Here is an 18,319-nt window from a genome sequence, read left to right as displayed (position 1 = left end):
AAACAGAAACAGGTAAACCTGTGATGATATCACTGAAGTCTCTCAGATAGTGTTGCAGGGGGGGTAATCCCAGATCAGAGAAGCTTTCATACATCCAAGCTCGTCCAGCCCTGCAGACTACAGTGTCTGTGTTTGCTTAGCTGCAGTGGGGGTACAGACGGTTATGAGGATATGGATCACCCAGTGAAAACAGACCAGGGGGTTTTCCCACAGCGGAGGACTTCAATATGTCTGACTGCTTTCTAGATCGCCCAATGCCAGACTGGGGAAGAATGTACACGATCATGTTCGGAACGGCCTTTTGATAAATGATTATTCTCTATATTTTTCCCCAATGGAAAATAAACATGCCGTGATGCTTCGATGTACGGACTGGAGCCTTAAAAGAATAGCGTGGATTGGCAGCACATCTTTGACCTTGTATCATGTCTCTCCACTTCCTTAAAGTCACTGCTGAAGGGACGGGCGTAGTCCCAGCACCGCCGCAGGTGTGGAACTCGACTCTCGTGACAGGGAGGAAGATGGAGTGCTTATGAAAAACATATAGAGAGCAAAAAGAGAGGCCTACCGAGCATTATGGCATCCACAGCGCCTCCAGGGCAGAACTCGATCAGGATCTGGCGAATGAAGTGGAGAGATGAAATTTGACCCAGCTTTATGAATATACAGTACAAATATAAACTTGAGAGCTGTTGACTTGGATTTATATATTAACAGGCAGAACAGATCACCACCAACACAATTATCACATAACCATCTTTTAATATATATATATATATATATATATATATATATATATATATATATATATATATATATATATATATATATATATATATATATATATATTTAAATAAATGCATCACTTTCACTGTTATGCAAATTCCAAATGTTTTTCAAAACTGTTAATGAATTGTTTGAGATTCTGTGGCTGGAAACATTCAGCACTGATGGACCTTAACAGTTTGGCACTTAACTTGAGAGTAACTATGTAAAACCTTAAATGAAGTGTGGCAGTTAAAGGAGCTCAAATTCATTAATACCGTAAGCATAACACTCAGCCAACGATGATGAGTGCAAAAGTTAAACTCAAATTGATAGTGCAATTTCCCAGTCTATGACTATTAGTCCCTACATTTTTTTTTGTGTTGCCCTACAGTCAAACACTCTTTGACAGCTGTGGTGAAAGTACTAAAATACAAACACTTTGAAAAGTGGACAGCTGGATTGAGACTTAAGTGTGTGATGAACTGTCTGGCGCACACTTAAATACCAGTTCTGCAGTGAAGTAAAACACACACACAGAAAGAAAGAAAGAAAGAAAGAAAAAAAGAAAGAAAGAAAGAGATAGAAAATATTCAGAGAACACGCTCCCTAAATGGTGTCTTGTTGGCAAACAGCAACTTCCAACAATTTAATTTCCTCTCCTTACATAGTTAGCCTCTCTCTGACACTACATGCCTGTGAGGAAAAACCTCTACAGGTTTCATTCTAAAAAAGTGGGACCAAAGAAAAATAAAAGGCACCACAGGATGTCATAACATCCCTGTGCAGAGCAGTTGATCTTGAGATTCTAAAAAGAAAATCAATCCTCGGTGGCGTTTATAGCAAACCTGCTGCGTGATGTCATTCTACTGTCAAAGTGTCAACCTGGTACTGCACAGGGTGTGGAGTTTCATGGCAGACAAATAATTATTAAGTACAAAAGGTGCAAACAGCCTAGGTACAGATGACTAAGACAATCTGCATACCTCCACACTCACACACACACACACACACACACACACACACACACACACACACACACACACACACACACACACACACACACACACACACACACACACACACACACACACACACAGTAATGTCAAGCCTGGCATGCAGCTCTCCAGGTGAAACGATGTTCTTTTGTGAAGTTTGGATTGACAAACCCATTAGTTTTGTCACCTGTCATTAAGTACGTTTAATTTCGTCAACATCTCTTTAAATAACGAACAGCAGAGAAGCTTGTGTGTTACTCACTCTCCATCACAGCTTGCACCCTTTATATCTCCTTACTGTATCACAAGGGTCAGCCCTCCGTGTTTGACCTGTTTAACCAAAAGGCATGACTCAAGTTCTATTAAAACATTTTTTTTTTAAGTGATGTTATTTATGTTTGATCAACATCTACTACAAAAATACATCAGTCAGTAGTTCATATAGTACCCGATTGCTTTACAGTAAGAAGACCTTTTTAAATTACCTGGACCAATTTAACTTGAGCTTTGAATTTGTGCAGAAATGGTCAATTGGAGACGCACAAGAAGTGTACATTTTGATTGTTAAAATGTGTTTAACTATTTCTCCCTGCAGTGCTGTTTAAATACTGACAAAATAATCTAGTTTTAAAGCGCTCCCCAGAGTGAGGTTAATTACATATTTCAGCACGAACCATTTTCATATTCCTGCTCTCTGCTAACCAAACACACCTTATTTCTAATTCTCCTCTATTTAAAAACCACCCCACTAAATTAAATGAGTAGTAACACACTGTACTACCCAACCTAAACAGCTGTAAATTACACTACTGTGTCAGAAGCAACTGGCTTGTGTTTCTGTCAGCCAGAATCTCTCCCTGCCTGAAACAATTCTGGATGACGTGTTGTGCTGCAGGGAAGAATGTGCCCCGACTGGTCAAGCTACATGCAAAACATACCTACTATGGGCTGAACACGCATGCAAGCACAAGCTTTGACTGTCTCCCACACGCACAGGGCCAGACTCCCCCATACACAATTTTTAATTTGAAGCAAACTGAAACAAATTGGACACAAATGGCTTTAAAATAAATGGCGCAGGCCCTGCTGACATTGCAGTGTTCCTGCAATTCACAGCTCTGTACTTTCACAATGATTTCCCACCTCATTTTGTCAGAAGACTAAAGGATGTAAAAGGCCATTTGCAAGCAATGACCTCCTTGGAAACGGCAGTATCGAATAAAGAAGGAAATACGAGTATATAAAATCTGAATCACACCGACACAGTGGACCTTTGTTACTCCATGAATGCTTCAGCGATCCGTGTATGAGGCAGTGCCAAAAAAAGGGCACATGTTGACTATCAATATGCTTTCCAGTGTCATCAAAAGATCTCCTAGCAACCACAGCCAGTGACATTATGTAGACCTCACCGTTTGCAAATATTGACAAAAGTATACAACAAATCTTGCGTCTAGAAACACCAATCAACATTACACTGTCTAACATGTTCACAGTGCATTTAATGGGCTACAGAACATGAATCCATCTTCAGTCTAAAACATCCCTAAATGTAGCGCGCACACACTTACTGTGATACTACAAATACTTTATTAGACATTTCTGCTGGATTGCTACTCTGATTCCCCAAGATTACAGGCAGGCAGACAGCTTTTTAAAAAGTTGATGAGTCAAATCTAAATCCATACTACTACTACTCCTGACAATGCAGAGATTCTTTTTCCAGACACTTTCCACCAGAGAAATAGTCCCGTTAATTCCATTAGTATTTGGGTGGCAGCATAAATCACAGGAAGGAATATCTCAAAAGAAAACAGACACCACTGAGACAATGGGTTGTTTTGTCACTTGGGTAAACCAACCCTTAAATCAGGCAGGCTTAACTATATTTTTAAAGGATGTGTGTAAGTTCTGTGTTTATAGTCCGTTTAACATCCCTTCCTTTTCCCCTTCTCCGTTCGTTCTGCTCTGGTGTGCTGATGTCAGCAGTCTTGTCCCCATGTTAAAGGCCCTCTTTTTCTCACGCTGTGAGGCCTGGCTGCCCCTCCAGATTGTTCCTGAACGGGAACAAGCAGTCCTTCTCTCGCTGTCTCTCTGTCTCTTTCGTTCTTCCTCTATCCCTCTCTTTCTCAGTAGAAAGCAGAACGGGTGGGTCAGTACTGGAATTCATCATCTCACCCCTGCCCGGTCCACCCAACCGGAGGTTACTGAGGCCTGACCGCCAACCACTGGGCTAATTGTTGAGATCCTGAGGCCAGCACACAAACTCAGAGCAATGAAGTGCAGAGCTTGTTCACTTTGTCATGTTTTATATAATTCTTCTTCTGCTGGTCAGATGTCCGTTTTGGCTTTGAGTTTCTATACTAACCCAGATAAGTTGGTTGCTCGCTCTTAAAATACAGGTTGAATAACAGATTATACAGAGATTGAGAGTATGTCTAATATCTTAAAATAAAAAGAGACATTAGTGTCCCGAGCACAGCTTGGAAGTGATAGTGAAGTAAAAGCTGACACACTGAAGCCACACACAGGAAGCATACTGTGTTAATGCTGTAGGAAGGGATGTTTGTACATTTGACTTATCAGCACAAACAAAGTCTCACAGGCCAGCTTTGACTGATAGAGGACATTCACCTTCCAAACTCAGGAATCCCAGCTGTGGCCAACACAACCACAACGAGTTCTGCTCTGGTGGTGTGGCATAGCTATGTGTGTGGAGTCAGAGACGGGTCATATAGATGGTTTGTCGGGTTTCGGGAATGTGACATTTGTGTTGTAATTTTAAGCATTCCTGGAGTTTGCAATGTTTGTCATGTTATGCTGATTATAATCCAAGATTTTCATAAATTCTAAACCCGTTTTTGATATGATTAATTTCCAGCATTTATTTTTTCTTTGCAATAGCCAATCAATGTATCTGCTTCTAATAATTATCTTGCGATATAGTAGCTATCTTCGGTAGTTGCAGTGTGATTAAAAAAAAACCCGCTACTACTTTAATTGTAAAGCAGCCACAGGAAACTATTCATGGTTTGTAATTATATGTGCATGGCATGAATTCAGATCAATGGTTGCAATTATTATTGACTCCTTCATCCGAACAATGAGTGTGTTTGGCTGAGCTGTATACAGAAACACAAGTGGCTCTTCTGTTGTATTTCTGACAAAGTAGGTGCTCAAGGAATGTTCACTGTAATAGTGAACCGAACCTGCTGTTACCATTGAAACCATGTGTGTTGTCCAATCCAGTACATATATCAACTTTAACAATGTACTTTTACTATTGTTTTAATAACTAAATAAGAGAGACTACTAGAAAACCCCCAAAACGGTTACATCTAAACTGTATATCTATTAAAGATATAGACAAGTAAAGGGATGGAAAACACAACACAACTATCTTTAGTCTTAACGCTGCCTTGTAATTCCTCAGATATTCAAGGTCGTGCCCCAGCATGAGGTCACCATTACTTTTCTTGGCCAGATAGACTGGGAGATTACAGAGGGAGTTGACTTGACCCAGTGAGCGAGTGTAGAGGGGGAAAATAACTCGAGAGCAGAAAACACAAAATTGAAATTGATCTCCATTCTTGCTAACGTCAGGGTGAGGATCGGGTCATTTCTGACACATTATGTCACCCTGGGGGGGGGATGACAACCCCCATTTGAGCAATCCTCTTTTCTTATCTTAACTATTCACCAGAGCTTACATATGTAGAATAAATATACTCTGGATGAGATTCTGTTGCAATAAAACAACAAGGCAGTCACAGATGATGCAAACGAGCCTGCCAACATACATGGTTAAGAGGTTTGTTTTTCTACTTCCCTGCTGACCGTTAAAGTTTGTGCGTTGTGGCGCTGCGTGGAAAGACTGCAAAGAAAACTTAGTGGTTGGACACAGAAACTCCTCAACACAGTGACAAGGATACATCTTGTGAGGAAGGCAACAGCGTGGACAGCAGATAAGGCTCATTTGGTACACAATGCCTAAGTCTAATATAACAGCAGCCTTCACCACAGTGTTCCAGCATGGCAGCACACTGTCTATTCAAGTACTATTTATCCCGAACTCTGTCTGTCAATTTGGTTTTTACCTCTTTGTTTTAATTTAAGCGCTAAAATGTGAAAGCACAGGGATGTGGACATTTTATATATATATTTTACTTGCATAATAGTGTCCAGCTGAGAGAAGGTGACGGTAAGGCAGAAAAAAGAAGGGTGTAGAAGTCTGTGGTTTTTTTACACTTGAAGCTAGTCTTCACCAGATTCCTGTGACACCTACCCACAGTTTGTTGTCATGGTAAAATGCATCAAGCAGCTTGACAATGTAGCGGTGGTCACATTTAGCCAGGATGTCAATCTCAACGATGTAGTCCTCCAGCTCCTCCTCACATTTTGTCTCGATCACTTTGGCTGCAGCCAGAGCCCCCGTCTCCTTGTTCCTGGCCTGAAGAGATGGAGAAACAGAACAACAGTCAACTCTACATGCCTGATTCATTTCTGCATGCATTTTCTTCATGTGCCAGGTGAAAAAGGGTGGAAAATCTAATACATCAAACTAACGATATCAATCTGTAAGAAAAATTGTTAATTAAACTTCCAAAGAAAACTTGCATCACTCTGCCAGCCAGACTCTTCTGGCCCAGTTGAAGCCAAAGAAGAGAAACGCAGTACAGCAATTAAGATGTTGACATGTGTAACATTTAGAGGCAACACAAGAACATTTAGAGGCAACACAGGAAAGGAAACTCCACACCCTCCCTGAGCAACTGGGGTAAAAAGAGGAACCACAAAAGCCGTTAAGTGTGGCTAAATTAAGACACACTCACACCGGCATTGAATTCCAAGATATTCTTAGTAATAAAAGGGAAGCGAACGTAAACATGAGTAGATCGTTCAGTGCTGCATCAAAACATGCAACCCATAAAGGTGACTCAGAGTGAGGCACAAGGCGCCAAACACATGTCCATCCATGCGTAAGAGAGAGAACGTTGTGAAAGTAGACTGATGGAGTTGTGTGTGTAAAAGCGACATTAATAAGAGCCTGCAGACGTGACCACACTCAGTGTACATAAAGTCTCAGAATAAAGTTGAAAAATTAGGCAGTGATCCATGCCGCAACGTTTGTTGTTATTGTTATTCTTATTGTTGTTGTTGTTGTTGTTGGGAGCCTCCAACATTGTCAGATCATATGGTGTGACTCAAGAAAAGGTTAATTCACAGGTTGCAAGCGATCAGGTGGAAGTTACTGTGTGAGGGAGTGTGAAAGGTGGTAATGAGAAAAGAGACCTCGACACAGACATGTCACAGAGTGAAACAGTGGATGGATGTGCACGTGTCCACCCGGTGACCTGGAGAAGCACAACACACTAAACAGCCCGCCGGGGGTCTGATGCCTCCACACTTTTACAGGGCCTGTGGGAAAAAACATCTGAATAAACAGAACAGGCTCGCCACACACACACACACACACACACACACACACACACACACACACACACACACACACACACACACACACACACACACACACCTCATTCCCGTTCGCCGTGACTATGTGCGTTTGTCAAACAGAGCTCCAGAGAATCCGAACTTCCCCCACAGTGTGAGTCAACAGGAGGTCTCCTCCTGCCATCGAATCATCAGTCATACAGTTAACAAGCCTCGGCAGTAAACATGGAGACACCGGACACTTTCACTCCTCTGCCAACGTCTCAGCTCTCTGCTATTGGCTCCTGTACCAACACAGTCAGCCTCGACAAACTCACTGCCTGGGGGTCTGACTTCCAGCAGAAGTTGCCACAGACCCACTGGTACTGTATGTGCACTGACTGTATGCTTGTTCGAGTTCTCTGCCAAACACTGCCAACGTTTATTGTAACAAGACTAGCTATATTAAAAGCTGCCATGTTATCTGTCCCAGACCTCTCTCTACCGTCTGGTCCATCTCTACCAAACAAAGAAGGCGTCCTCATGATTTCCTCCTCTCTAGACTCTCCTTGTGTGTCATATTTACAGACCAATGGAATGATGGCTGACTTACTGTATAGCTGAACAAGTAGGAGTATTGTAATGTTGTGTCTGGGGGCGTTTTGCAGTGAAACACTGGTCTCACAGAAAACGTATGAATCAAGACGTCAAAAGAGATCCGTGTGTGTGCACAGATGTGATCAACTTTTTGTCATGTTCAGCATTAGTGGACAGATATATAAACATATTCTGAATTATAATTTTTTTTACCAACCAACCTCCTGACCAGACTTCTCTCACACACACACACACACACACACACACACACACACACACACACACACACACACACACACACACACACACACACACACACACACACACACACACACACACACAAGTGGGATCACAGCTGAGGAATGTGCCTCTGGCCTTCAGATGGTTGGGGGAGTGGACAAAGAGGGTACACTGAGAGAACCGAGCCGGGTGAATATTTTGTGGTGCCTTTTTTTTTGCGTGGCTCGGGGAATGCATTACGTCAAGAGTCCTCAAGTGTTGTATGCAAACATGAATGTTTGTTTATGTGCATCTTACCAAATGTACACACTGCATAGAGAGGAAATTACACTGAAATGCCTCATTGTGCCCCACATGGGACCTCCTGACTTCCTACAAGCAAGCGTGACATCAATACACAAGTGTGTGTATACGGATGTGCGTTGTTCGGTATGTACACTCAAGAGAAATAATTGCAGGCAAGGCATCTAAGCAACCTTGAAAAGACCAGCAGCAGATCTCCAGACAGAGTTCCGTCATGTCAGATTAGTGAAATTAAAAGGTTAATTTCTTCAACCTTTCTGTGATTTTGGTACTTAGTTCAGAGACTGTTGACCTTACTTCACATCCGGACAAAGCACTCCCACCTTTCAGCAATAAAGCATCTCTCCAGATATTTAGCATTCATTTCTGGACAACCAATAATTGGAAAGGATACTGCATGTTGAGCATTTTTGCAAAGCTGCACATGATGCCATAGGTAAAGGTCGAGGAGCAAGAGTGCACAGTCACACCTTCAAAAAGTTAACGCCACGTTGATTGGTCGGGGAGCCAGAAATTAAAATAGAAAAGGAAAAGTCAACACCCGACAAGTTGTTCATAAAATATAACAAAAAGGCCTCGTTCACAAACATGCAGCATAATTCCATCTTTAGAGGGTGGACGAGTTGCTGATGTCACCAAGTTATACAGATTGATAATATTATTGTTACATAATAACAACCACAGCACTGAAGAAGTAGGCAAACAGTTCGCTGCTGTATCCATTCCAAGAGGGAACTATGCTTCGCTGCTCCTAATCCACTAACTCTTCACTCTCTCCAACTCTCCTCCAAAGGACAACAACAGTCTCTGGCTTTGTTTGGGGTCTGGTTTCCATGGAGATCAGAGGGGCTCGTTTCTGCTTCGTCTCGCTTGCTCGCTGCCTGGCCGTTCATTAGTGACTTGGCTTTCATGTGGGTTAAGTGCAAAAGGATTACTTAAAAAAGGACCCAACCTGGCAGAAAAACAGACAGTAACACTCAAGCCCTTCAACAAATTGTAACTTTCAAGCATCTGCTATATATTTGATATTTGTACCGACAATTCAATTTTTGAGCATCCGTTGCCCTTTCTTTTTTTTTTTTAACTCTCATGATGCTCATCCATCAGTTTATTTGCATGCATATTTCACCATATACACAAGTCTGATTCAACTCTTTTCATCCCGTTTTTAATCCTCTTACTGAGGCATATGTACGGCACACCTCTCTCACCTCCTCTCTCACAATTCATCATCTGCCACGCTGCACGTCCTTTTGTCTCCCTCGCCAAATACGTCTGTCATCCCTGCCTCTATATTAGCCCTCATCCGTCACATGAATGTATCCATCTGTTTTCAGTAACAGTCTGTCTGAAGACCACAACCCATGACCGAGAAGCTCACCGGCTGCTGCTCAACAAGAGCTTTAGAAAAAGCAGATGTTACTGACCCATGTGTGAGCATACAAACACACTGTATGTACTGGCAGACTAAGCAAACACACTTGCATAAAAGTGTGTGTGTGTGTGTGTGTGTGTGTGTGTGTGTGTGTGTGTGTGTGTGTGTGTGTGTGTGTGTGTGTGTGTGTGTGTGTGTGTGTGTGTGTCTCATTTAGCATTCAGCGCACACAGCCTTTTCAATTTTTATCAAGCTGGGAGTAATAATGTTTAATACTGTGTCTGTGTTGACTAGGGTTGGGTACCGAGAACCGGTGCCATATTCCAACACGTCCGGTACCTACCGGACCGAAAAGCAACGCAGATTTCGGTGCTTCCGGTGCCTGAGCCGATTTAAATATTATTTTTTGAAGTTAAAAGGTTTGAAGCTGTAGTTTGAAGTGTGTTTTGTATGTACTTATTTATTTATTTATATCTATAGTATACTTTAAACAGTTAATAATATTGTTCAATTTGAAGAAAAAAAATTGCCTTGGCAATAAAAAAATTATCAGTTCAGGCACCGGTATCGTTTTAAAAGAAATCGGTTTAGCACCGGTATCGAAAAAAACCCAAACGATACCCATCCCTAGTGTTGACTGAGACATTAATGATTACTGTGGGTGTTGGCTTAAAAGCACAGCGCCAAATCCCACTCAAAATGGAACAAACGCCTGCAGTGAGTTACAACTTCAAGCCTCAAAATAACCTGAATTATATATATTTTTCATTTTTACAAAACACATGTTAAGGAGTCTTTGCCCATTTAGACTGCAGGCTGAAAACAATAAGGAACAGTTAATCATATAGGGAATGGACCGGATGACCTCTTGAAACTGGTAACTTTCCCTGGGGTCAGTCACCTCCAGGTTGAATGAACATACAACATGCTGATGTGCATTTTCAGCTTGTATACAGTGTTCTACTTTCTACACACACAAACACACACAGGTCCCTTCAGGGGAATGTGTGTATATTAGACCTTTGCCCAGTCATAAACCTGTAACCCGGCCTTCCTCTGAAGGTTCTCCCCTTGTGTCTGCGAACAGGAATGTGGTTCTCAGCTCCTACATAATAACAGCAGCTTATAAAACCTCACCTCTGACAGCAGATGCCTGTGGAGGTGATGATGTCTTATTTTGATGAACAAGGTGCACAAACGAAGCCCGTTTGACCAGCTACGGATTGGTTTTACAGCAGAAATTGAATCTACAAAGTGTTCTTTTGGAGAGGTTCGATAACAACTGTATCAGAGAAGTGGAATAGTGAGAACACTTGTCCACATAAAGGAGAACGTAATTAAAGATAATAATAGTTCTTAGTTTGATTAATTTACTAAAAGACCACTTGTCTGTTTAGTTTGCTGGGGATGTATGAATCTTGTGAGGGAATCCTGCAGATAGTACCCAGGGCTGAAAAAGTCCTGAAGTTTATCAATCTACATTCATTAATTTCTTTGGTGCGAGTAGCCTGGTTTTGGAGATATTGTCTGTAGAGATGTCTGCCTTCTCTTGCATATAATATGACTATATAGCACTCGGCTTCTGTTGCTCAAAGTGCCCCAAATAAAAAAAGACAGCAATGTATTTTTCCAGAGATCATGACCCGGATACTCAACATAATACACCGACCCTGTTGTAAATATGGTCTAAATTATAATAAGAACATTTATCAAAATGTAAAAGTTTCTATCAATACCAATAGACATGACAAGACCTGCCCCTCAGTTTTGATAGTTTCTAAAATACTAATTTTACAGTGTAAAATGTATCAGCGCTATACCAGTGGGGAAAAAATATTAAAAAATAGTTTCATAGGCAAAGATGCACACTGGTGGCGGCAAAGCATGCATTCTTGCATATGGATGCCTGGCTAAACATGATGTCACAATATTTGTATGGCAACATGGTGTTTTCTCCTAAATGACTGACTGAAAAGGCTGTTTTAGGGTTGAAATATAGTAGAGTAGAAATGTCAACTTCATATCTCACTTTGTGGCTAACCCTTGCCTCAAAACGAGACAAAGGAATCAAATCATTGCATGCGTCTGTGGCTTCTATCTTTCTCCGCCTCTCACACAACCCGCTCATTGTGAATTTATGCACGGGCGTGAAGCTCATAACCAAGTGAAGTTCAAACTTAACACCCCAAGACAGAGCACTGACTCTTGACAGGATGTGAAAGTTTTAGATCAACATTGCAAAACGTCCCATGTTCAAAAGCTTGAAGAGACGGTACAAAGCAGGTCAGTGAGGCAGGAAATCCTGATGATGCCACAAACAACCCACGCTCACACGGCTTTCTTCAAGGAGTCTTAGTCTTAAAAGAATGAGAATATGTATGAATCAGAGATTCAACAGCATGAGTTTCATGATAGATGAGATCCACATCCTGACTACAGCATACAGTAAGTACTAAATACAAGTGTAACTATCTAGAACTGATCTGAAATCACTTCAAGTGAATGGCAGTTACAATGTGCAATTCAAACAGAGAGGAAATTAAAAATGGGACAGTGGAATGATAATGTCAAGACAAAAGATCCAATTCTCTGAGTGTAAGTAGAGGTGAATGGCTGTAAGTGGGTTTTTCTGCTTCTTGCATGTCATGCTTCTTCACGCAGAAGAGGCTCTCTGCAAGTGCCAGTTACAAAGTCGGCGCGACGACTCCCAGCTTGCTGCGCCCACGCCCACTCGACAAAGTTCCTATCAGTCGCTGTGGGCCCATCTGGTCCCCGAGATAAGACCCCCAGATTAGACTCCGAGTCCAACGATGGTCTCACTAAAGGCACTCCTACATACGTCTCCGGGGCATTGCCATGTTCTAAATTAAGACGTTGCAAAGGAAAGCCACAGAAGATGTTGCAACCTGTGCCCCCTCCCCCTCAGTGAGGACACCCAGTGGGTTTCTCTTTCACTTGTCTGGGGAGGACGATCATGTGTAAAGTGGTTCCTCCACAGCCTTTCACTCGTTCCACCATCTGTCAAATGCAAGTCAGCGCAGGGCCCAAGAAAACTGACAAGTCCCATTATTCAAACATTGTGTGTAGGAATTAGTTTTTTTTCAAATGTCAGGTTTCAAAATACTGACAAAAGATAATGTCATAAAAAAGAGAAACACACTGTGCCCTAAATCCAAGGGGATTGGCTATCTAAACTATCGGCTTGTCCTTTGGAAACATTGTATCAAGAAAGGGCTTCTTTTCCTTGACAACACCATACCATTTGCAGCTTACACTTTTCACTCCAATAACTCAAAAAAATAAAATATACCATGTGTTTTCCCCATGTTGTGATTGTGTACATAAGCCACATTGATGTTCATCTGTTCATCGTGTTCAAGAGTAATGCAATACTTGGCTAAGTCCTCTCGAGCAGTGCAAGTTTACATCACACACCAGTAGGGATAAGATGCACTATAGTTTTCACCCCACAATGGAAATTTGACGGAGCGTAACCTTACAACCTGCTCGTGTCTATGGAAACATCTTGCCAGCGGCAGCAGGGCAATGGGCTCAGCGGCACGTGGCCCATTAATTAGTGAGGGGAACCATACAACTCCTCTGTTTCATGCTTCAGTTGCAGACACACACACACACACACACACACACACACACACACACACACACACACACACACACACACACACACACACACACACACACACTCTCCAACAGTGGCGAGCATGCACAGACTGATAAGAGCGTCGAAAAACAAAGAAAGCATCCTATGAGACATCGGGTGGACAGGAAGTGAGACATTCTCTTGCTATGACATGAGGTATGAGGGACTTAAGTGGTTATGATGACAATGAAGAATCTACAGGAAGGCAAAGGTTGGGGTGTACAACATTGTGCAACATGTCGAGGCAGTACCGTCTCAAGGATTTGCACCAAAAAGGGCATCAAACATGAGAAATGCAATTCAATCAAACTGCAAATTTGAATCTAAAAGTACCACTAATTGCACTTGAGGCCAAACTCCAGCTGCCTTTAGCAAGGTTAAAAAGTTGTTGGCAGACCATTCATGACACAAGTACTAAATATTCTCAGTAAACCGTGTCAGGGGGAAGCAACATTTCTGAACTGTACCAACTGGACTGAACCAATCATCAGTCAGTCAGCAATTACCTAAAACTGCAAACAGTGCACTGCGAAGACGAGTTAAACAAGTCTTTCTGTGTTGTCTGACACCATCACACTGATAGTGAAGAGTTAAACTGCAACCGTGTGACAAAGAGAACAGCTTGCTTGTGTTTCCTTCTATGAGGCTCTTGCACCATGACCTCACATTTAAAAAAGGAATGCTCTGCATTTGGTTTGTTTAATCTGTCACATTATGTGTTAAGATGCTTCGTTAAAAACATTTGCGGCGAGAACGTTGTTTTTTCATGCACGTTAAATCTTTATTTTTGGTGTGTTTCACTCTTTCTTGCAAATTAACTTCTTTGTGGATGCATTGTGCAATATGTGAGCCTTTAAAGAAAACAACACAATGTCCAGCAGTTAAACCAAAGAACAATCTCAAATTCTTGGGAATAACTTTACCCCCTTACCCCCCCCCCAAAAAAAGAGCCAAAGATCAGATACATTTAGAGAAAGTATTGTTATTCCTGTCACATTCAACATGCAGCGGACTATCAACAGTAGGAAACCACAGTGGCTCTGACAGGATAGACTCTGGAAATAAAGCAGAATGCATTTGATAACCGAGGGATGGATTGCAATCCAGCGATATAAAAACACACGCACAACACGACAGGATTCATCCTTAACACTCCCCATACGCAACTAAGTGAGTTGTTATTCTCCCAATAGGGACATCAACCAGAGTCAGTTAGACAGGAGCACTCTGTAGTCTCAAGAAGAGACAATACTTATTGCTCTTCTGCTGTCTGTAACAGATCCAACAGTTTTACATTTTTTGCATGCCCCTAACCATCTGATAAACAGCTGATTTCACTTGTGACGGAGATACCGCCATCCCCCGCCATCTTCACGTCTGCTCTATCGCAGACTTTAACAACGGAAAAACATGTGCGATTCACCACTTGAGATCGTTTCCCTCCCACAGACAAGCCGATTAGTCTGATGTTCGGGAGCTGGGACAGGAAGTTGTCCCCCCCTGACGCAGTCCCACGGTTTCCTCTCTTGGCCATCATCTGCTCCCACTCTGCCCGCCTCCCCTCCATCTGACAGCTGCAGGTGTGGTGCTGTCCTCCTCCAACCCACTCAAGGAGAGGAAACAGAAGCCAAGGCAGAGGCTTGACATTTGCACAAGAAAGGGAAACTATAGTGGGGACACGAAACATGTCAGAAAGCTTGCAAGTTATTCAAGTGGAATCATGTTCAACACGACGATAAGCCATACATCACCGGTGCCTTAGTTTGAACGGTGTATACCGCCACACTGTAAAATGCAAAGAGTCCCCGTGTACTCTTCAAGCTTAAAATCACCTTGAGTCCAGTCAGTCCCTTAGCTTCCTAGAAGCACACTCAAAGCAGTGTTTGTTTTCACTTATTTTTTCTTCATCGTCAAAAGACTCTCCATAGGACTCCTCACATGCTCGTTCTGCTCAAAAGATACATTATTGGACAAATTATATAATATTCAGACCTGTGGCTATAAGCAAGATTTAACTATTTTCTTTTCAATTCAGTGCATACAAGTGACCAGTCCACTGACACTCTTCTGCCAATGTATGTGCTCCCAGTTTCATTTACCATGTTATCCAGTAAAAGCAAAATACCGAAATAAGGTGGAGTCCTCTACGACATTTTCTGTTAAGTGCAGACCTCTGGTAAGGCATCACTTCTTCCACTGAGGCTCCAGCTGTGTCAAAGACGCTTACTGTGCTCCTTTGGCCAGTGCAGACACAGAGTGCCTGTGCCATACTTCACAGAGGGGACTGACCACGCTAACAGATTCAGATTAAATAATGTCTCCGAGCCAAAAGTGCTGCTGCTGGGAGAGGACTGGACAGAACTAATGAAGGGTGGTTTCACTGTACCCGTGGCTGCTTCAGGCTGGACTCACAGTAAGGGCTGCATAGTCGGATGTTTTTTATGAACCTTCTGTACTGCAGACGTTTCACCCGGAAAAATCACAAGAAAAGTATCTTTTACGAAAACTATGATTGTTTGGAAGAGAGAAAAACAAGTTACTTCAACAAACGACTCCAAAACAAAACAAAAGGGATTCAAACAGAAGATGTAGTGGATCTCAGCATGAGGATGTGAACAATACTTGACTGACATGGAACAATATTTCATCCAGAAGAAAACTGTTCTGTGACACCCAAAGCTACAGCACGGGGATGACCGAAGTGTGTTTCACAGTGGAACTCTGAACCACATAATGAAATCATCATATTAGTCATAATCATCAGCAATGCTAGGAGGTCTAAGCATCCACAGGTGATGGGAAGCTGTTCGTGCCTCTACAATGTGAAATAGATGCTAAGAACGAGGAGTAAACAGGGTGGGGTGTTCCTATTGTTATGAACAATAGGAACAAAAGTAAAGTCAGCTATTTTATAATTTACAATATTTCACAGACAAACCAACAATATTTCTTGGAAAACATGAGTGACTTTGGAATCAGATTATTTAAACACGTCAGTATTCAAGATATTTTCTGTCATAACAGATTGATACAGGTGAGCAAGTTATCGATGACGTTTGAGATGATTAGGAGCTACAAACGGGGTTCATCGGTCCGCAGGTATGGGCGTCACTGCCTCGGGTCTTTGGCATCGCACTCACCTTGTAGACTTTTCCAAACGCGCCGTCGCCCAGTTCGCCAAGAATTTCCCATAGATCGTTCGGATTGATGTCCCGATGAACGTGCTCATACTGCTTGACTTTCTTTTTGATGTCAAGAGAAGGCAGCCGGAGTATCCTGCTGAATCTTGCGAATGCCATTATTTACAATGCAACAACATTAATTAAAAAAAAGGAAAAAGTATTAAAATGCTCTACACCGAGAGCATTACGCACGTGCCCGTCAATTAGATTTTTTTTTTTTTATCAATATTCACTGTCCGCGTAAATGAAAACTGAGCAAGTTGAAAGAAGTTACTCTACTCCGTCCCTGACGACCAGGTTCTCTGAAGGCTCCGCGGTCATAATCCCATTCACAGAGCTGCTGGACGCGCGGTGACCACCTGCCGCTGGAAAACACGATAGAGTAACCGCCCAGCCTGACAGCCCGCCGGAGCCACTTGTTGCTTTCTAACCGTGCGAAAACGCCCCGCCGTCGATACTCAACAACCACTCCCACTGCCGTCATGGAAATGTAGTTTCTTTTAAGGAACAAGCGGCCGTCACCAGCGCGCCGATGAGGCAAGAGGACTTCATGTCCGGGTTGGCGCTGCGGGTGTCCTCTGGAACAGCTGTGCCGTCCACAAAGCTGCTGCCACACTTCAAGTGCCATTGGTTTTATTACGAACCCAGTTTGCTGCTTTTTCACATCAAACCGCATCACTGTAATTTCTATCGTTTGGCTTTGTGTTTCACAACAAATACGGGACTCAGACTTTGGGTGATACATTGTTACAGGTTCCGTGTTCTGAAAGTCTTAAACGCCATTATCAGTAGTTGTTTAATCATCATGTATTTGCAATGTTCAAACTTTATTCTGGCTAAATTAACGTTGCTCTTCTTCACCTGTGCAGGCAGTAACATAGCGCCTTCTAGTGGCGCATTTAGCTCAGTGAACTTGGACCTGTTGAGCGTGTGCAAAACGACAGAAAGTGAGAGCAGTGGTGGAAGAAGTCCACAGAGACTTTACTTCAGTAAAAGTGCAAATACCATGATCTAAAAATACTGGATTGAAAAAGTGTAATTCCAGAATATTACATTATTCTGTTATCACTAACAAATATGTAAAAACTATTTCAATGTTGTAGGTCGTTAATGTGGAACCAATTTTAGATACTTTGTCCACTGGGAAGATCCAAGATTAGTATACGCTATGCTTCTGCATCAAGTAAAAAGTGTAATATGTCCCAATGAGATGTAGTAAAGTAGAAGTATAAAGCAACAGAAAAGGAAATACTCAAGTGGTGTACACGTATGTCAAGATTTTACTTAAATACGTTTGAGTAGAAGTACTGAGACACAGTCTTCTTTTGAGTGACACAAAGCAGTCAGACGAGGAACTACCTGATTTACAGTAATTTTGTCAACTGAACACATTTGAAAAGTGTAAATACTAAATTGAATGATATCATAACTCCATTTGATGTTACAGTGTCATGGTTCTGGTATCGTGCATGCTGACTTGCTGTCACAGTTAAAAGCTATTCCTAATGTTATTAGTTACATTATCATGCTTTTTCTAAATCACAAGTCAAAATGTCTGCTGTGAAAATCCTTAAAATCACCTGCTGTTTATGTATTATATAATACTTGAGTAATACTGTAAGAACAAGTAGAAAATATCTTGAAGAAGTAAGATGTATATATAGTGTGTATCGTGTCTTGTAACTGATGTATGGAGCCTTAACCCGCTTTTGTATTTCATTTTATCCCCGCCCATCATGTAAAATGACAATACCAATAAGCGTTT

At 41.9% G+C, this 18,319-nt stretch overlaps 1 protein-coding gene across 1 annotated transcript in view; it reads right to left on the bottom strand.

Moving 5' to 3' along the window:
• stk10 (serine/threonine kinase 10) overlaps nt 1-16,671 on the bottom strand; it is a gene marked incomplete at its 5' end in the record, with an annotated part of 40,925 nt that extends 24,254 nt beyond the window's left edge. Inside the window, 3 exons of the mRNA XM_079237367.1 lie at nt 569-617; nt 6,049-6,213; nt 16,513-16,671. Of these exons, the coding sequence (XP_079093493.1) occupies nt 569-617; nt 6,049-6,213; nt 16,513-16,671 (373 nt within the window). The remainder of the gene's footprint in view (nt 1-568; nt 618-6,048; nt 6,214-16,512) is intronic.
• Between the last annotated feature and the right edge of the window lie 1,648 nt (nt 16,672-18,319).

Source organism: Taurulus bubalis (assembly GCF_910589615.1).
Source record: "Taurulus bubalis genome assembly, chromosome: 2".
Lineage (NCBI taxonomy): Eukaryota > Metazoa > Chordata > Actinopteri > Perciformes > Cottidae > Taurulus > Taurulus bubalis.
The sequence above is the reverse complement of the archived record's forward strand: the minus strand, read 5'-3'. Positions and strand labels throughout refer to the sequence as shown.